The sequence below is a fragment of the Strix aluco genome, chromosome 26, assembly GCF_031877795.1.
Source record: "Strix aluco isolate bStrAlu1 chromosome 26, bStrAlu1.hap1, whole genome shotgun sequence".
NCBI classification, from domain to species: domain Eukaryota; kingdom Metazoa; phylum Chordata; class Aves; order Strigiformes; family Strigidae; genus Strix; species Strix aluco.
Genome location: NC_133956.1, coordinates 3821499 through 3833110, shown reverse-complemented (window position 1 = coordinate 3833110; position 11612 = coordinate 3821499). Strand labels below are relative to the sequence as shown.

The 11612-nt window shown below is 47.8% G+C and overlaps 2 protein-coding genes across 4 annotated transcripts; one reads left to right on the top strand and one right to left on the bottom strand.

Moving 5' to 3' along the window:
* On the top strand, positions 1-5048 carry RSRP1 (arginine and serine rich protein 1). Of its 3 annotated transcripts, XM_074850956.1 has the most exons (6): positions 1-218; positions 342-397; positions 1676-2281; positions 2591-2745; positions 3961-4044; positions 4524-5048. In XM_074850956.1, the coding sequence occupies exons 1-6, from the start codon at positions 130-132 to the stop codon at positions 4707-4709; spliced, it is 1176 nt and encodes a 391-aa protein (XP_074707057.1). In that variant the 5' UTR covers positions 1-129; the 3' UTR covers positions 4710-5048. The 3 variants fall into 3 exon arrangements, 2 of the variants coding, with proteins under 2 accessions (XP_074707057.1, XP_074707058.1); XR_012626459.1 differs by lacking the exon at positions 4524-5048 and having other exon boundaries at positions 2591-3307; positions 3555-4044; XM_074850957.1 differs by lacking the exon at positions 4524-5048 and having other exon boundaries at positions 3555-4044.
* Positions 5049-5869: 821 nt separating this feature from the next.
* SYF2 (SYF2 pre-mRNA splicing factor) lies at positions 5870-8462 on the bottom strand. Its single transcript, XM_074850958.1, has 7 exons — positions 8339-8462; positions 8146-8253; positions 7669-7794; positions 7291-7408; positions 7088-7178; positions 6395-6493; positions 5870-6288 (listed from the first exon to the last, which is right to left on the bottom strand). Exons 1-7 carry the CDS (start codon positions 8396-8398, stop codon positions 6123-6125), a joined length of 768 nt encoding a protein of 255 aa, XP_074707059.1. The 5' UTR covers positions 8399-8462; the 3' UTR covers positions 5870-6122.
* Between the last annotated feature and the right edge of the window lie 3150 nt (positions 8463-11612).

Below are 11612 nucleotides of genomic sequence, written 5' to 3'. Positions count from 1 at the left end.
AGGAGGGGGGGTTTCTGGAAGGTTCGCGGCCGCCTTCAGTCGCTGCTGGGTGGCGGGAGCGGGCGGCGGCTGTTCTGAGAGCTGTGTCCTGCCGGGGCGGTGTCGCGGCTTGTTTCCTGGCCGGTCGCTATGGGGGTGACTCACGAAGCGGGGTTGTCTCCTCAGACGTCGCCGCTGGAGCAGGATCCGTGCGGGGGAAGCCCGGCTGGCTGGAGCCGGTGAGCTGGAGGGGCGGTTGGTGGGGCACCGCGGGGGTGGGAGGGGAGAGGCTGTTATTCGTCTTCGGTTGAACGCTTTGTGGGGTGGGGGACACCCATTAATCGCGTTTCTCTTCATTACAGAAGCTCTCTGGTGTCTCACGGGAACCAGCACCGGGGGTGCCCGGCGGCTCCCAGCGGTAAGTGCCCGTACGCAGCCTCTGGCGCGAAATCCCGACTTTGAGTTCGGCTCGGGGGGGCCCGTGCGGGGTTTGCCGGGTGCAGGCCGGTTGTGCGAGAGTACCGGAGATGTGCCCAGTGCGTACGCTGTAGGACACAGTGAGCTCTCGGTAGTCAGCGATGGGAGGTGGGGGTGGTGCTTGAGATCAGAATTAATCGGTTTTTTCCTCTTAGCTGTGCCCTGTATAGTGCCTGTGACCTTGGCCTTTGTTTAGAGGTGAAGCAGTGAAACTTCAGCTTTAGTAGTAGCAAGGGGAATGCTGCTTAAAAGCTCGTGTAGAACCTGGTACCCTTGATCGAGTTCAGGAAGGTTTTAATATTTATTCGGTAATTTCCGTTTCTAGTGAGCACTGAATAGAAATTCTGTCATAAAGCAAGCTTCCTTAAACTGTAAAGTGGTGACGTCACTCAGGGTTTAAGTACTAGTGATAAGACAGTTACACCCTGGAATACAGTAACCTTTGTAGATATAAAATGGCTGCCACTAGAGAGACAGCCATTTTAATAATTAATATCTAACCTTAACAAGTGTTACATCCTTTACAAGTCATATCCAGTGAATCATTAGCTGTACTTTTCACTAATTATGTAGAATGTTTTTAACAGCAGTTTGCTATTAAATATGCTGCTGGCATGTGTGGAGCTTTGTTCAGATAGTTTTATAATGTGATACAGTCAAGATCTCGAAGTGGCTGCTTTGTACCTTGAAGGTACTTTTTTTCTTATCCCTGTTGGAGGGAAACAGTAAAACTTAACTTCTGTAGAGCTGCAGAAGAAAAGTATTCAGTTTATACTGATCTGGAAGGCAAATGGTCGTTTTGCATTGTAAATGCAATAGGCTGCATTTAGAATAGATTGAAGGTAAAATACCTTGAAAACTCTGCTTGGAGAAAAGAAACAGTACTAATGTGTATCTTCTTCACACAAAGTGTGTGCTTACCTAGCAAATAAAGGGTATTAACCTTAAAACCCACGCAAACAAACCTCTCCAAAATTCCACACAGAACTACTCATGGTTGAAACTGAAGCCTTTTTTTATTTCATATGGAAGGCTGACTACAGGAGAGGAGATGATGAAACTTGAAATTGTCACGTGCAAAACATGCTGATGAACTGGATGAGAATTGTTGGTGTGTTTAATTATCCTTGAACTTTTAGCCTGTGTGTCATAATGTTGTTGCTGTACAAATGACTTGATGCATATAAATGATTAGCTTCCCCCTCGCCACTCACAACAGGAACAGAGACTGGGTATTACAGAACAACAATAAAAACGGAACCAGCTTCTGAAAGTACCTGCATGGAGAAAAAGGTGGTTAGGAAAACTGATGATATGACGGATTTCATGGATGACTTAAGCCTCAGCTCACCGAAGAAAAGAGAGTCGTCTTCGAGATCCAAGAGAAGCTGTGATAGGTCATCAACAAGGTCATCTAGCAGATCCTCTTGCAGTTCGCAGTCCAGTTCAAGTAGCTCCTCCTCGGCTTCCTCCAGGAGTTGGAGTCGGTCCAGATCCAGATCAAGGTCATGGGCTAGAAGAAATGGTTCCCAAAGGTACAGAAGACACTCTCGTTCATACTCCAGAAGCCGGTCGAGATCCCGTGGCTACACGAGGTACCGAGGGAGGTACCACCGCTCTCCTCCGAGGTATAGATCACGCAGTAGGTCATGGTCTCGTGGAAGATCTTACTATAGAAGGTCTTATTCGAGAAGCAGATCGTGTTCAAGAGGCCGAAGATACTATGGATTTGGGCGAACAGTATATCCTGAGGCTTACAGGAGCTGGAGAAGCAGGTCACGAACAAGATCTCGGAGTAGGTCACCTCTCCATTTGAGTGAAAAAGGTACCTCAAAACATACAAGTTATATTTAACTAGTCAAGTTCTTGTCCGTTTACTTGCTTTATAGAGCGTAACTGATAATGGCAATGTGGAATAAAATCCCTGTGTAGTTACAAAAATGTATTAAAAAGTAGTTCAGAGCATAATCTTTGCACTTCAACTGAAGTTAAATGTCCTAAGTTCTGATGAAAATTCATCACGGTTGATTCTTACATAGGCGCAGGGATAGTTAACTTGCAGTTTGTAGGCTTGCATGAGTAGGGATATGTTGATTTAAACGTAAAAGAATGACAGTTGTTTTTCCCCTTGTAGACAAGAGGGAACTCCTGGAAATTGCAAAAGCAAATGCTGCAAAAGCTCTGCGAACAGATAACATAGTCTTGCCAGCAAGCTTGAAGATTCTTACTCCTTCCAAAGAGATAAAAAATGAAAAACAAGAACATGAAGATCCTGGAGAGTCAGCTGAGGTAAGTATGGACTGGAGTGTTCTCAGTGAAAGGTAAACACTTCTTAAAACTTGTCTGCATAGGTGCTTTACAGTTTTTAACTGTGGACTTTCTGATTATGAACCAAACCCTTGAACAAAAACTTCAGATTTACCAAAATGCTAAAAACTACCCTAGAAACCACTTATAGCCTTTGTGTTAAGCTGAAGGTACTGTGGACTCTTAAGAGGCGGTTGAGCCACAGAGTACCTGCAGGCTTTCCAGCAGCAGCAGGCTGGGAAGGAGAGGTGGATGTAGTTTGTTCTTTTGGGTTGTTCTAATAGGATGTTGCCTGTTACTTAAGAATAGTTCACATGTTTCTGACCTAAAACAAGGAGTCTTCTTACCAAACCTAGTGAACAGTATGGGTGGGTTTTTTTTAAAATCTTTCTACCCTTTTTAACTGTTAAAAGCTTTTCATGTGCAACAAACTGTTTCCCAGAAATTACGTACCTACCCAAGCACACAATGCATTTTACATACTTTATTTCTGTCTTATAGAAATCATGACTATGGTTCCAGACATGATGAAGAAAATCTGTTGGTAATTAAGGGACTTGTGGGCTATAGCTGCTGTGCATTTAAGGGAGGGAGAAACTTGAGCAGCTTAAACTGAATTTGAATTTTAGTTTGGTTCTGTTACGGTGTGTTAACCTGATTCGTGATAAATACAAAACTGCAATAACTGTTACATCGATCAGATACTGCTATTTCAAATGGAAGTAAATTTACTAAGGGTTTTAGACAAATGGTACAGGCATCCCTTTCATAATATATGCAATATATTCCAGATGTTGAGAGAGTACAGAAGAAGAGGCCTGCATCACTAGCAGATAAGTTTATTGTCATTATCCAAAGCTCTGCAGGATGGATATGCAGAATTAATGCAACTTGCTCCACCACTACACTCCACTGTATGGCAGTCCATGCTTTGAAGCGTTTGAATCCTTTTTAAAACCGTAACTGGGGCATGGATAGCAGGTGACATGTGAATTGGCACGATGACATTGATAAAAATACTGAATGCTTCTCAAATTGAGTTCAACATTGATCTGTCTGCATATTTAGTAGCTTACAGCTACTTTTGATGTAAATATCTGAAACAACTCTACCAGAAAGTTCATACTCTCTAGTAACTGCCTTAAGTTGCACGGAATAATGTGTCCTCCCCCTTAAGCTGTGTGTGCTCTTCTCTAGCAACCCAGAAGACCAGCAGAAGACATGACCAAGAGTGGGATGGAGAGAGCAACCATACAGAGAAGCATTTCTTTCAGTCCTAATGTAAGTGTGATTGCCCAGGAAGGAAGCCCAGTACTTCGTCCCTCCTGTGTTAGGCCTTGCCCAGCATTGGCTGCCAAATTAAAGATCTGAGTAACAGTAACAAATTGAATTTAATGTTTTGATAATGGCTTTCCGGGAGGAGTACTGTAAACATATTACAGCAGTGTGTTTAAAATAGATGTTTACCTTTCAACACCAAATGGTGTTGAACGTCTGTACTGTGCTATAGACTCGAAAGGGTCTGCCAGAATTACTTTACGCCAGAACTTATTTCAAGTTACATGTTTCAGTAGTGCAAACTAAGGAAAAAGCAACTTCCCTGAATCCTGTGCCAGTTAAATGTACATAATTGATCCTTGGCAGACATCGGGTCTCATGAGCTAGAAAGAAAACACTTTATCACTACAGATAAACCCCTTGAAGTTGATGGCTACGTTCCTTCTCGTTGTAGCATTTTTAAAGGAAATTTCTTTTTCCAGAATACAATGGCAAAACCAGTACTACAGAAGCCAGCGAGCCATGTTGTTAAAGAACCAGCAATTTCTCCGGCAAGAGAAGATGACAGAAAGGGAAGTCCCTATGGGCAATGGGTTCCTGTCAAGAAGGAGGAGAAGAAAACATTTTTAAACTTCTCACCTAAAAGTGCACAGTTCCGGGCACGCTAGCTGATTTTTTTTTTTTTTCTTGCTGTCTGTCTGCAGCATTACGCATACTTCAGTAGTGAGATCTGAAATTTTCTGATCAGGTTGAAGACTTGTTAATACTGAGTATTTATTTTGAGATCTTAATTTTGGAATCTTAGGTTTCTCTTTCAGATCTAGAGCACAGTGATCCAGAAGCCACAGATGGGAATCTTGTGTATATTTGTAAATATTTTTGTATTGCTTTAATGGACTAGAGCTTACAGGTGGGTAACTTTTTCTAATAGCTCAGTAGCTGTTATTTTGGACACTTTACATTGTGTAACTGTTTACTTCAAGCAAATAAACGTTTTGCACTGGCTATGAGATGTGTGTTTGGTAATAAGCTGACAGTGTCCTCCTGCAAGTGCTTATTTGCAGGTTTAGCCGTCTCTGTGATAACAGTAGGGCCAAAGTGCAACAGAAGGTAATTTTAGTGTCATTTTGAAAGCGGATCTTTACACTGGAATCGTTCCTGTCCAGGCTGGGCCTAGTTCAGGACCTCCAGAGTAACTTCCCCAGGTCCCCCTGGGGCAGCACAGAGCTTATGTTGGGTGTGTATGTGACTGCCCTGCGTGAAGCCAGTGCCCTGCTCCCTGTTCAGTTCAACTTTCACTTCTGCTGACCTTGACTCAGTGCTGGCTTGTTTTGATTTAGGCTGTTCTAAAAACACTCTTCAAAGGCTCACTGTGTAAGGCAGTAAGCAAAGGGTGAGGCTGAAACTGTTGAGAGCTCCAGAATTCAGCAGTACAGGGCACTGAGCTCCGTGGCTCACCCAGACCTTGGAAAGTGAGCACATATTTGGTTAAACTCATTTTTTTTTTATAAGAAGAAAGAGCTAGTAAAATAAACTGACTCCTCCAGTCTGGAAGCTTCCTTAAACTATAAAAACTATTAAAGGACTGGCAAATGTACTAAGAATTGCAGATTTTGTGGCAACAAACATAAATGCTTGAGCCAGTCCCTAGTCGCTGCCCTCCTGGGGAGGAGGACAACAGGCAGTTTTGCTGCTGGGGGAAGCTGCTCTTTCACAGCAAGGTCACATGTGTTCCTCAAGCGTTCTTTCATCTTCCTCCTGAAAAGTGATTTTGGGGGATTTTACCAGTCTTTAGCTACTGGAGAATGAAGACAAGCTTTATTCTAAATCGAGTAATAGGAGTTTGTCTTTATTCGTAACGTGAAATGACACAAGCTGGTTACTTCTGCAAGTAAAAGCTATATACAGGTGAAGTTGTTAAGCAAATTACTTCTATTACATTAAATAACAACTGGTTTTACAAATTCCTTAATAAAGGTCTACATATTTTTTTTGAGAAAACTTAAAATCACCTGCTAAATCTCTGTACCAATCTTCAGTAGATGCGGGGCTGTCGTTTGTGCTTTGCCCGAGGTGACAGTTCAGACGGCTGTTCCTCTCTCCAAGTTCTGTTTAATCTCAGCTGTGTACTTCCCGTAGAACCTCTCCGCCTTCTTATTGAACTTGGCGTTCCTCTCGTTGATGTAGTCGATGTCCGCGTCGTCGTTGTACGGCCGCCGGCGGCTGTACTTCTCACGCTTTTCGATTCTGTAACACAAACAGCGGCGCTTGAGGAGCTGTGGGTGAATCCCGGGGATTCAATTACACAGAGCTTCTCTACATCACATCCTTCTTTTTTTTTGTATTTACTCACTGTTTTTCAAGATCTGCAACCATTCGATCAACCCCTTCCTTAGATGGCACGTGAGTCCCATGGAGAAGACTGTCAGATGTGGGATAAAGCGCTTCACCACTGGACAAGAGTAACAGAGGGGCAGCAGTTTACAAAACTATCCATCACTTTGAGATTTCACCGCTTCTGTTGGATTCTTAACGTAACACTTCGAGGCACTTAAACTGTGGGAGTCCCAGATTTACCTGAGAACAGGGGTGATACTAAAAACAAGCTCTCGATTATTTCGAGACACTAGCACATGCCTAAGAGACAGAAATCCACTGAAATTCTAAATCTGCCTCAACACAAACTTCACAATTTCTCGTGTTGGTCAGTCTGTTCTTAAAACTGTGCCAGGCTGCTTAAAAAAACCCCCAAACCTACTCTGAGAAAGGAGTAATCTATGCACGCATTTAAGTATAATTGACAAAATATTTAACTCGGTAATGCCAAATTTGAAGAATTAAACCTCAATTACACCCCTGCCCCTCTCACCTACAGAAGCAGGGTAGATCACCAGGGAGGCTGTGCATTTTAAGATAGTGTTGAAAGGCTAATTAATATTACAGTGTATATGAGAATACACATGTGCTGAAAGGATTAAAGTCTTCAGTGTTAGCTAGTAATTTAAAAACACCACAGACGGTATCAGATCACTGAAATCAAACTTACTACTGCTCTTTCAGCTTCTCGTACTGCTCCAGGTCAGGTTTGATCTGACGGGTTAACCTCTGGTACTGGCGCAGCTGAGCAGCCGCATAATCTATGGGAGAAAATGGTGTCGAGGTGAAGGTTTTTATTTCTTCAGTTCGCAGCTGAAATACTAACACAGGTGTTCATTACAAACACAGATAACTGCATAGTTAAGCCATTACCCGAAAATCCTAGATCTGGATTTTTCCTCTTCTTTTTCCTTTCCCACCTCTCGGCGTCCTCAGCACTGATCTCTAACAGTTTAACTCGCTCATAGTCTTCTCCTCTCGCTGCACATTCCTGACACAGCACAAAACACTTCAGTTTTAACAACAAAATAGTGGCCAAGCATCAAGTTTAGAACTACCTCAATCGGCCCAGGCAACCTCTAGGGCAGGACAGTAATTTAGATAATCAGGAGCCTAATGAGGAGATAGATTTTTGGGGGTAACTGTATAAGCTCCCAAGGCTGGCTGGCCCCCATGAAGGGGGCTTGGCGCCACTGCAGGCACTTGGACTGAGGCTCAGCTGGTTACGGGAAGCTGTAAGTGTGTCTTTACCTTCTTCTTTTCCTCCACCTTCAGCTCCCACTCCAGCCGAGCTTTTTTGGCTTCCCAGTTTGCTGGCAATTTAAGTCTTTTATCTTCTTCCACCACTTCTTGGTGATTCAGCCTGCGCGCCTCGTTCTAGGAACAAACCGCTTTGTCACATACGGCAACGCTCGCTCACGGGAACAGAACCGAACCCCTGTGGATCACCGGAGCCCGGCCCGGGAGGGGACCAAGGAGACGCCACCGCATTTGGCAAAGGAATAAAGAAACCCCCACCCGTATGTGCCAGACGGGGGCTGACAGGGCGGGGAATCGCCGATGCGATGGGAGCAGCGACCCGACGGCACAACCCCCCCGGGACCCCCAGGCCGGTCTGTGCCCGAGCTGGGCCGGGCGACCCCCGCCGCCCCCTCCGCTTCGTTTTTCCGCGCGGCGGCGGCGGCAGCGCTGGCAGGAGCCGCTCCCGCTCCGGCCGCCGCCGCGTACCCGTTTCATGTGGAGCTCGCGGAACTTGCGCAGCCGCTCCTCCCGCCTCTGCGCTGCCGCCGCCTCCGCCGCGCCAGGCCTCGCCTCCTCCTCCGAGCCCGAGGAGCCCTGAAACAACCCGCACTCAGCCACCGACACCGGGAAGGAATCGCGAACCACCCCCCCTTCTTCCCCCTCCACGCCGCCGCCTCACCCCGCCGTCGGGATCGGGAACCCCCAAACCGCCCAGCTCCGACACCGCCGCCGCCGCCATCGCGCACGACAAACGCTTCCGCTTCCGGCCTCGCGCACCCGCTGCCGGAACTCGCCGCGGCGCTCGGGCGCCCCCCAGCGGCCGGGAGGTGCTGCTGCCCCTGGCCGGGTTCCCCCCAGGCGGGGCCGGGGCCGAGGCCTCCCCTGCCGCCGTTAAACCCCGGGGCCATTCGCCTCGACGCCTGCGGGGCTTTTTGTTTTCTCCCCTGAAGCTGGAGAGGGTCCAAACATCTGGGAGCTGGGTTTGCCGCGATGGCCTCTGGTCATCGTCTCCGCTTTCTGTTGCCCCGGCGTCCCAAGGGCCTTTGTGAGGTGGCCGTGACCTCACCGGGAGCCCCTTGGCGCCCAGGAGTCAGCGTTCTGCACGTGTGGTTTGGGCTTTATGGGCTTAATTTCTGTGTGCCAAGGAGAAGCTGATGAATGATGGCCAGCAGGGACAGGGAAGGGATCTCACCCCTGTGCTCGGCACTGGTGAGGCCGCCCCTCGATGAGTGGGTTCAGTTTTGGGCCCCTCACTCCAAAAAGGCCATTGAATGACTCGAGCGTGTCCAGAGAAGGGCAACGGAGCTGGTGCAGGGTCTGGAGCGCAGGTCTGATGGGGAGCGGCTGAGGGAACTGGGGGGGTTTAGTCTGGAGAAGAGGAGGCTGAGGGGAGACCTCATGGCCCTCTGCAACTCCCTGAAAGGAGGGTGCAGAGAGGGGGGAGGAGTCTCTTGAGCCAGGGAACCAGCGCCAGGACAAGAGGGAATGGCCTCAAGCTGCGCCAGGGCAGGGTCAGACTGGCTCTTAGGAAGGATTTCTTTGCAGAAGGGGTTGTTGGGCGTTGGAATGGGCTGCCCAGGGCAGGGGGGGAGTCCCCATCCCTGGAGGGGTTGAAGAGTCGGGTTGACCCAGCGCTGAGGGATCTGGTGGAGTTGGGAACTGTTAATGTTGGGTTGATGGTTGGACTGGAGGATCTTCAAGGTCTTTTCCAACCTAGACAATTCTGTGATTCTGTGAAAAGCGGTGATTCTCCTTTTTTAATCTTTGGAGGCAGGTTTAAAGCCTTGTCACTGCATTTTGGAGCCATCTGGAAAGCAATCTTCAAATTACCCCTGTATTCCAGACACTAATGTCTGGGCAGGCAACCTGCTGCGGGCTTGAAATGACTCCGTGGTTTAGCAAATGCTGTTAATCAACCTTTTTTTTCTTCTTCCAAGGAATCAATGGGGTGATGCGAACTTTATAGTCAAAGCAAGGAAGCAGCACATGAACCAGATGAACTCTGCTGTGCCTCAGCTCACCTGGAAGCACTGGTGAGATCCTGGGGTAGGATGAGAAACCAACAGCATCCGTCTGTCTGTGCTGTCCGTCCGCTCGGCCCCGCCGGGAGTCACTCAGGTTACCCACAACAGGTTTGCTCAGGGAGAAAGTTGCAGCTCTCACAGAAAATGAAAAATTTTGCTGCAACTTCTGAGCAAAGAAAGTAAAAATTTCCATAATATCACTGCAGCGGCCAGGATACTCCAGCCTTAAAGAGTCAAATAAAGATTTATTATGAGGATTTATCAGTAATATTGATATGCACATACAAATGCATCTATGTGTATGTATGTGTAATGTCTTTATATTTGTACAGTAAAGGTAGAAGGGTTCAGGACTTTCGTCTTTCTTCGAAGAAACAATCCGAACCCTGTAAGGTTAATAACTGTTGACTGACAATATGTTTTTTAAATTGACCTTGTCAGCTGCGGCTCATGACTTTCCAGCAGAGGGAAATGCAGCACAAGCGATGAGGGGTTGTGGCAATGGCAGGCAGCCCTGGCAAACGCAGACTATCTCTGTTCTCTTTTAACTTCACTTTCTTCCACTGCCAAATTCTGATGCATGCTGAGTGATTAAAAATATCAAATACAGTGTTACCCAGCAAGGAGGCAAGTCAGAGGAAAAAAAAAGAAACCCAACCTAGTGAAGCCAGTGCTGTAAAACAGAGCAGACTGAGGCAAAGAATGAAAGAAAGCTTTTATATAGCCCTGTTGACAATATCTTAAGAAAAAGGAGAGGATTGTCCCAATGTGGTTTGATTTTGGGGTATCCTCCCTCACCTGCCTTCTCCACATCCTCACGGCTGGGCTGGGAGTTGTTGGATTTCCATGCACACAGAGTGAGCTGCCACCACACCGGGGACAGGAACCACTGGTGCTGGAAGAGGGGGGATTTCTGAAGGAAGCAGCCAGCGAAGTGGTTGATGCTGCACAGTAAATTGGGCAACGTGCTGTCAAAATTGGAGTTCCGTGCTTGGGCCACGGCTTTACCAATATCTCTCTGCTCCATCTGGAGCTCCTGACCCTCTGCCATGGGCTTCTCCCTTAGGTCGTGTCCTCGCTGGCTCTGAGGGGTGTCCCACTGCCTGCGTAGGTGGCCCCATGGAAAGGGTTTTTAGTGAGGCTGATCAGTGCATGACAGGAGCAAAGAAAAGCTGGGAGACACTTGCTGCTGCTGCAGCACCAACTCTGGCTGTGTCCCGGCAAGTCTTGGTGCTTGTAAAGAAGAGTAGCAGGATCTGGCCCTGCTCGTGTGCTCTGCTTCAGGGTCTGTCTCCACGTCCCTCACGTTGTGGGTCACCACACTTGGAATCAGAGAAGTTTTGGGAGCAGGGAGGGACGCTGGCCTGGCTCTTGGGTGCATCAGCTGCGTCCTCCTGCAGCTCCCACCTGTGGTCCCTTGACCAGCCTTTTATTTTCTGGAGCCTCCAGACAATCTCCTGTGACAGCTGAGCTCTGGGTCGCTCCGTGTCGCCTCCAAACACAAGTTAGGAGCAAGCAGAGGGGCGAGCGGCAGGGGAGGAGCGGGGGCTCGGGGCAGAGGCCGCCCCACGTTCCTGCTCTGCTCCGTGGCATGGGGGTGGCCGCAGCTCAGCTGCAGAGTGGGGCCATCAACCGCTTGCGTACTCGCTACCCTTTTATTTAATCACGGGAAGCTGGATGGTTTTTATGGGTTTGTGCAGTGCCTCGGCCTAGCCAAGCCCTGAGCTCGGTGGAGCCTCTTTTCCCTTCTCGCTGCCGTAATGCAGTTAGAAAATAAACCCAAGAGGTTTCCCTGGCTTCTGTGGATTTGCTTCTGAGTCCGATGCCAACTCAGGAAGCCCGGTTCCTGGTGCAGGTGCCGAGTGCCTCCCCAGCTCGGTGGTACAGCTGCAAATCCCAACCTGGCCTGAAAGAGCAGGGAATTCGCCC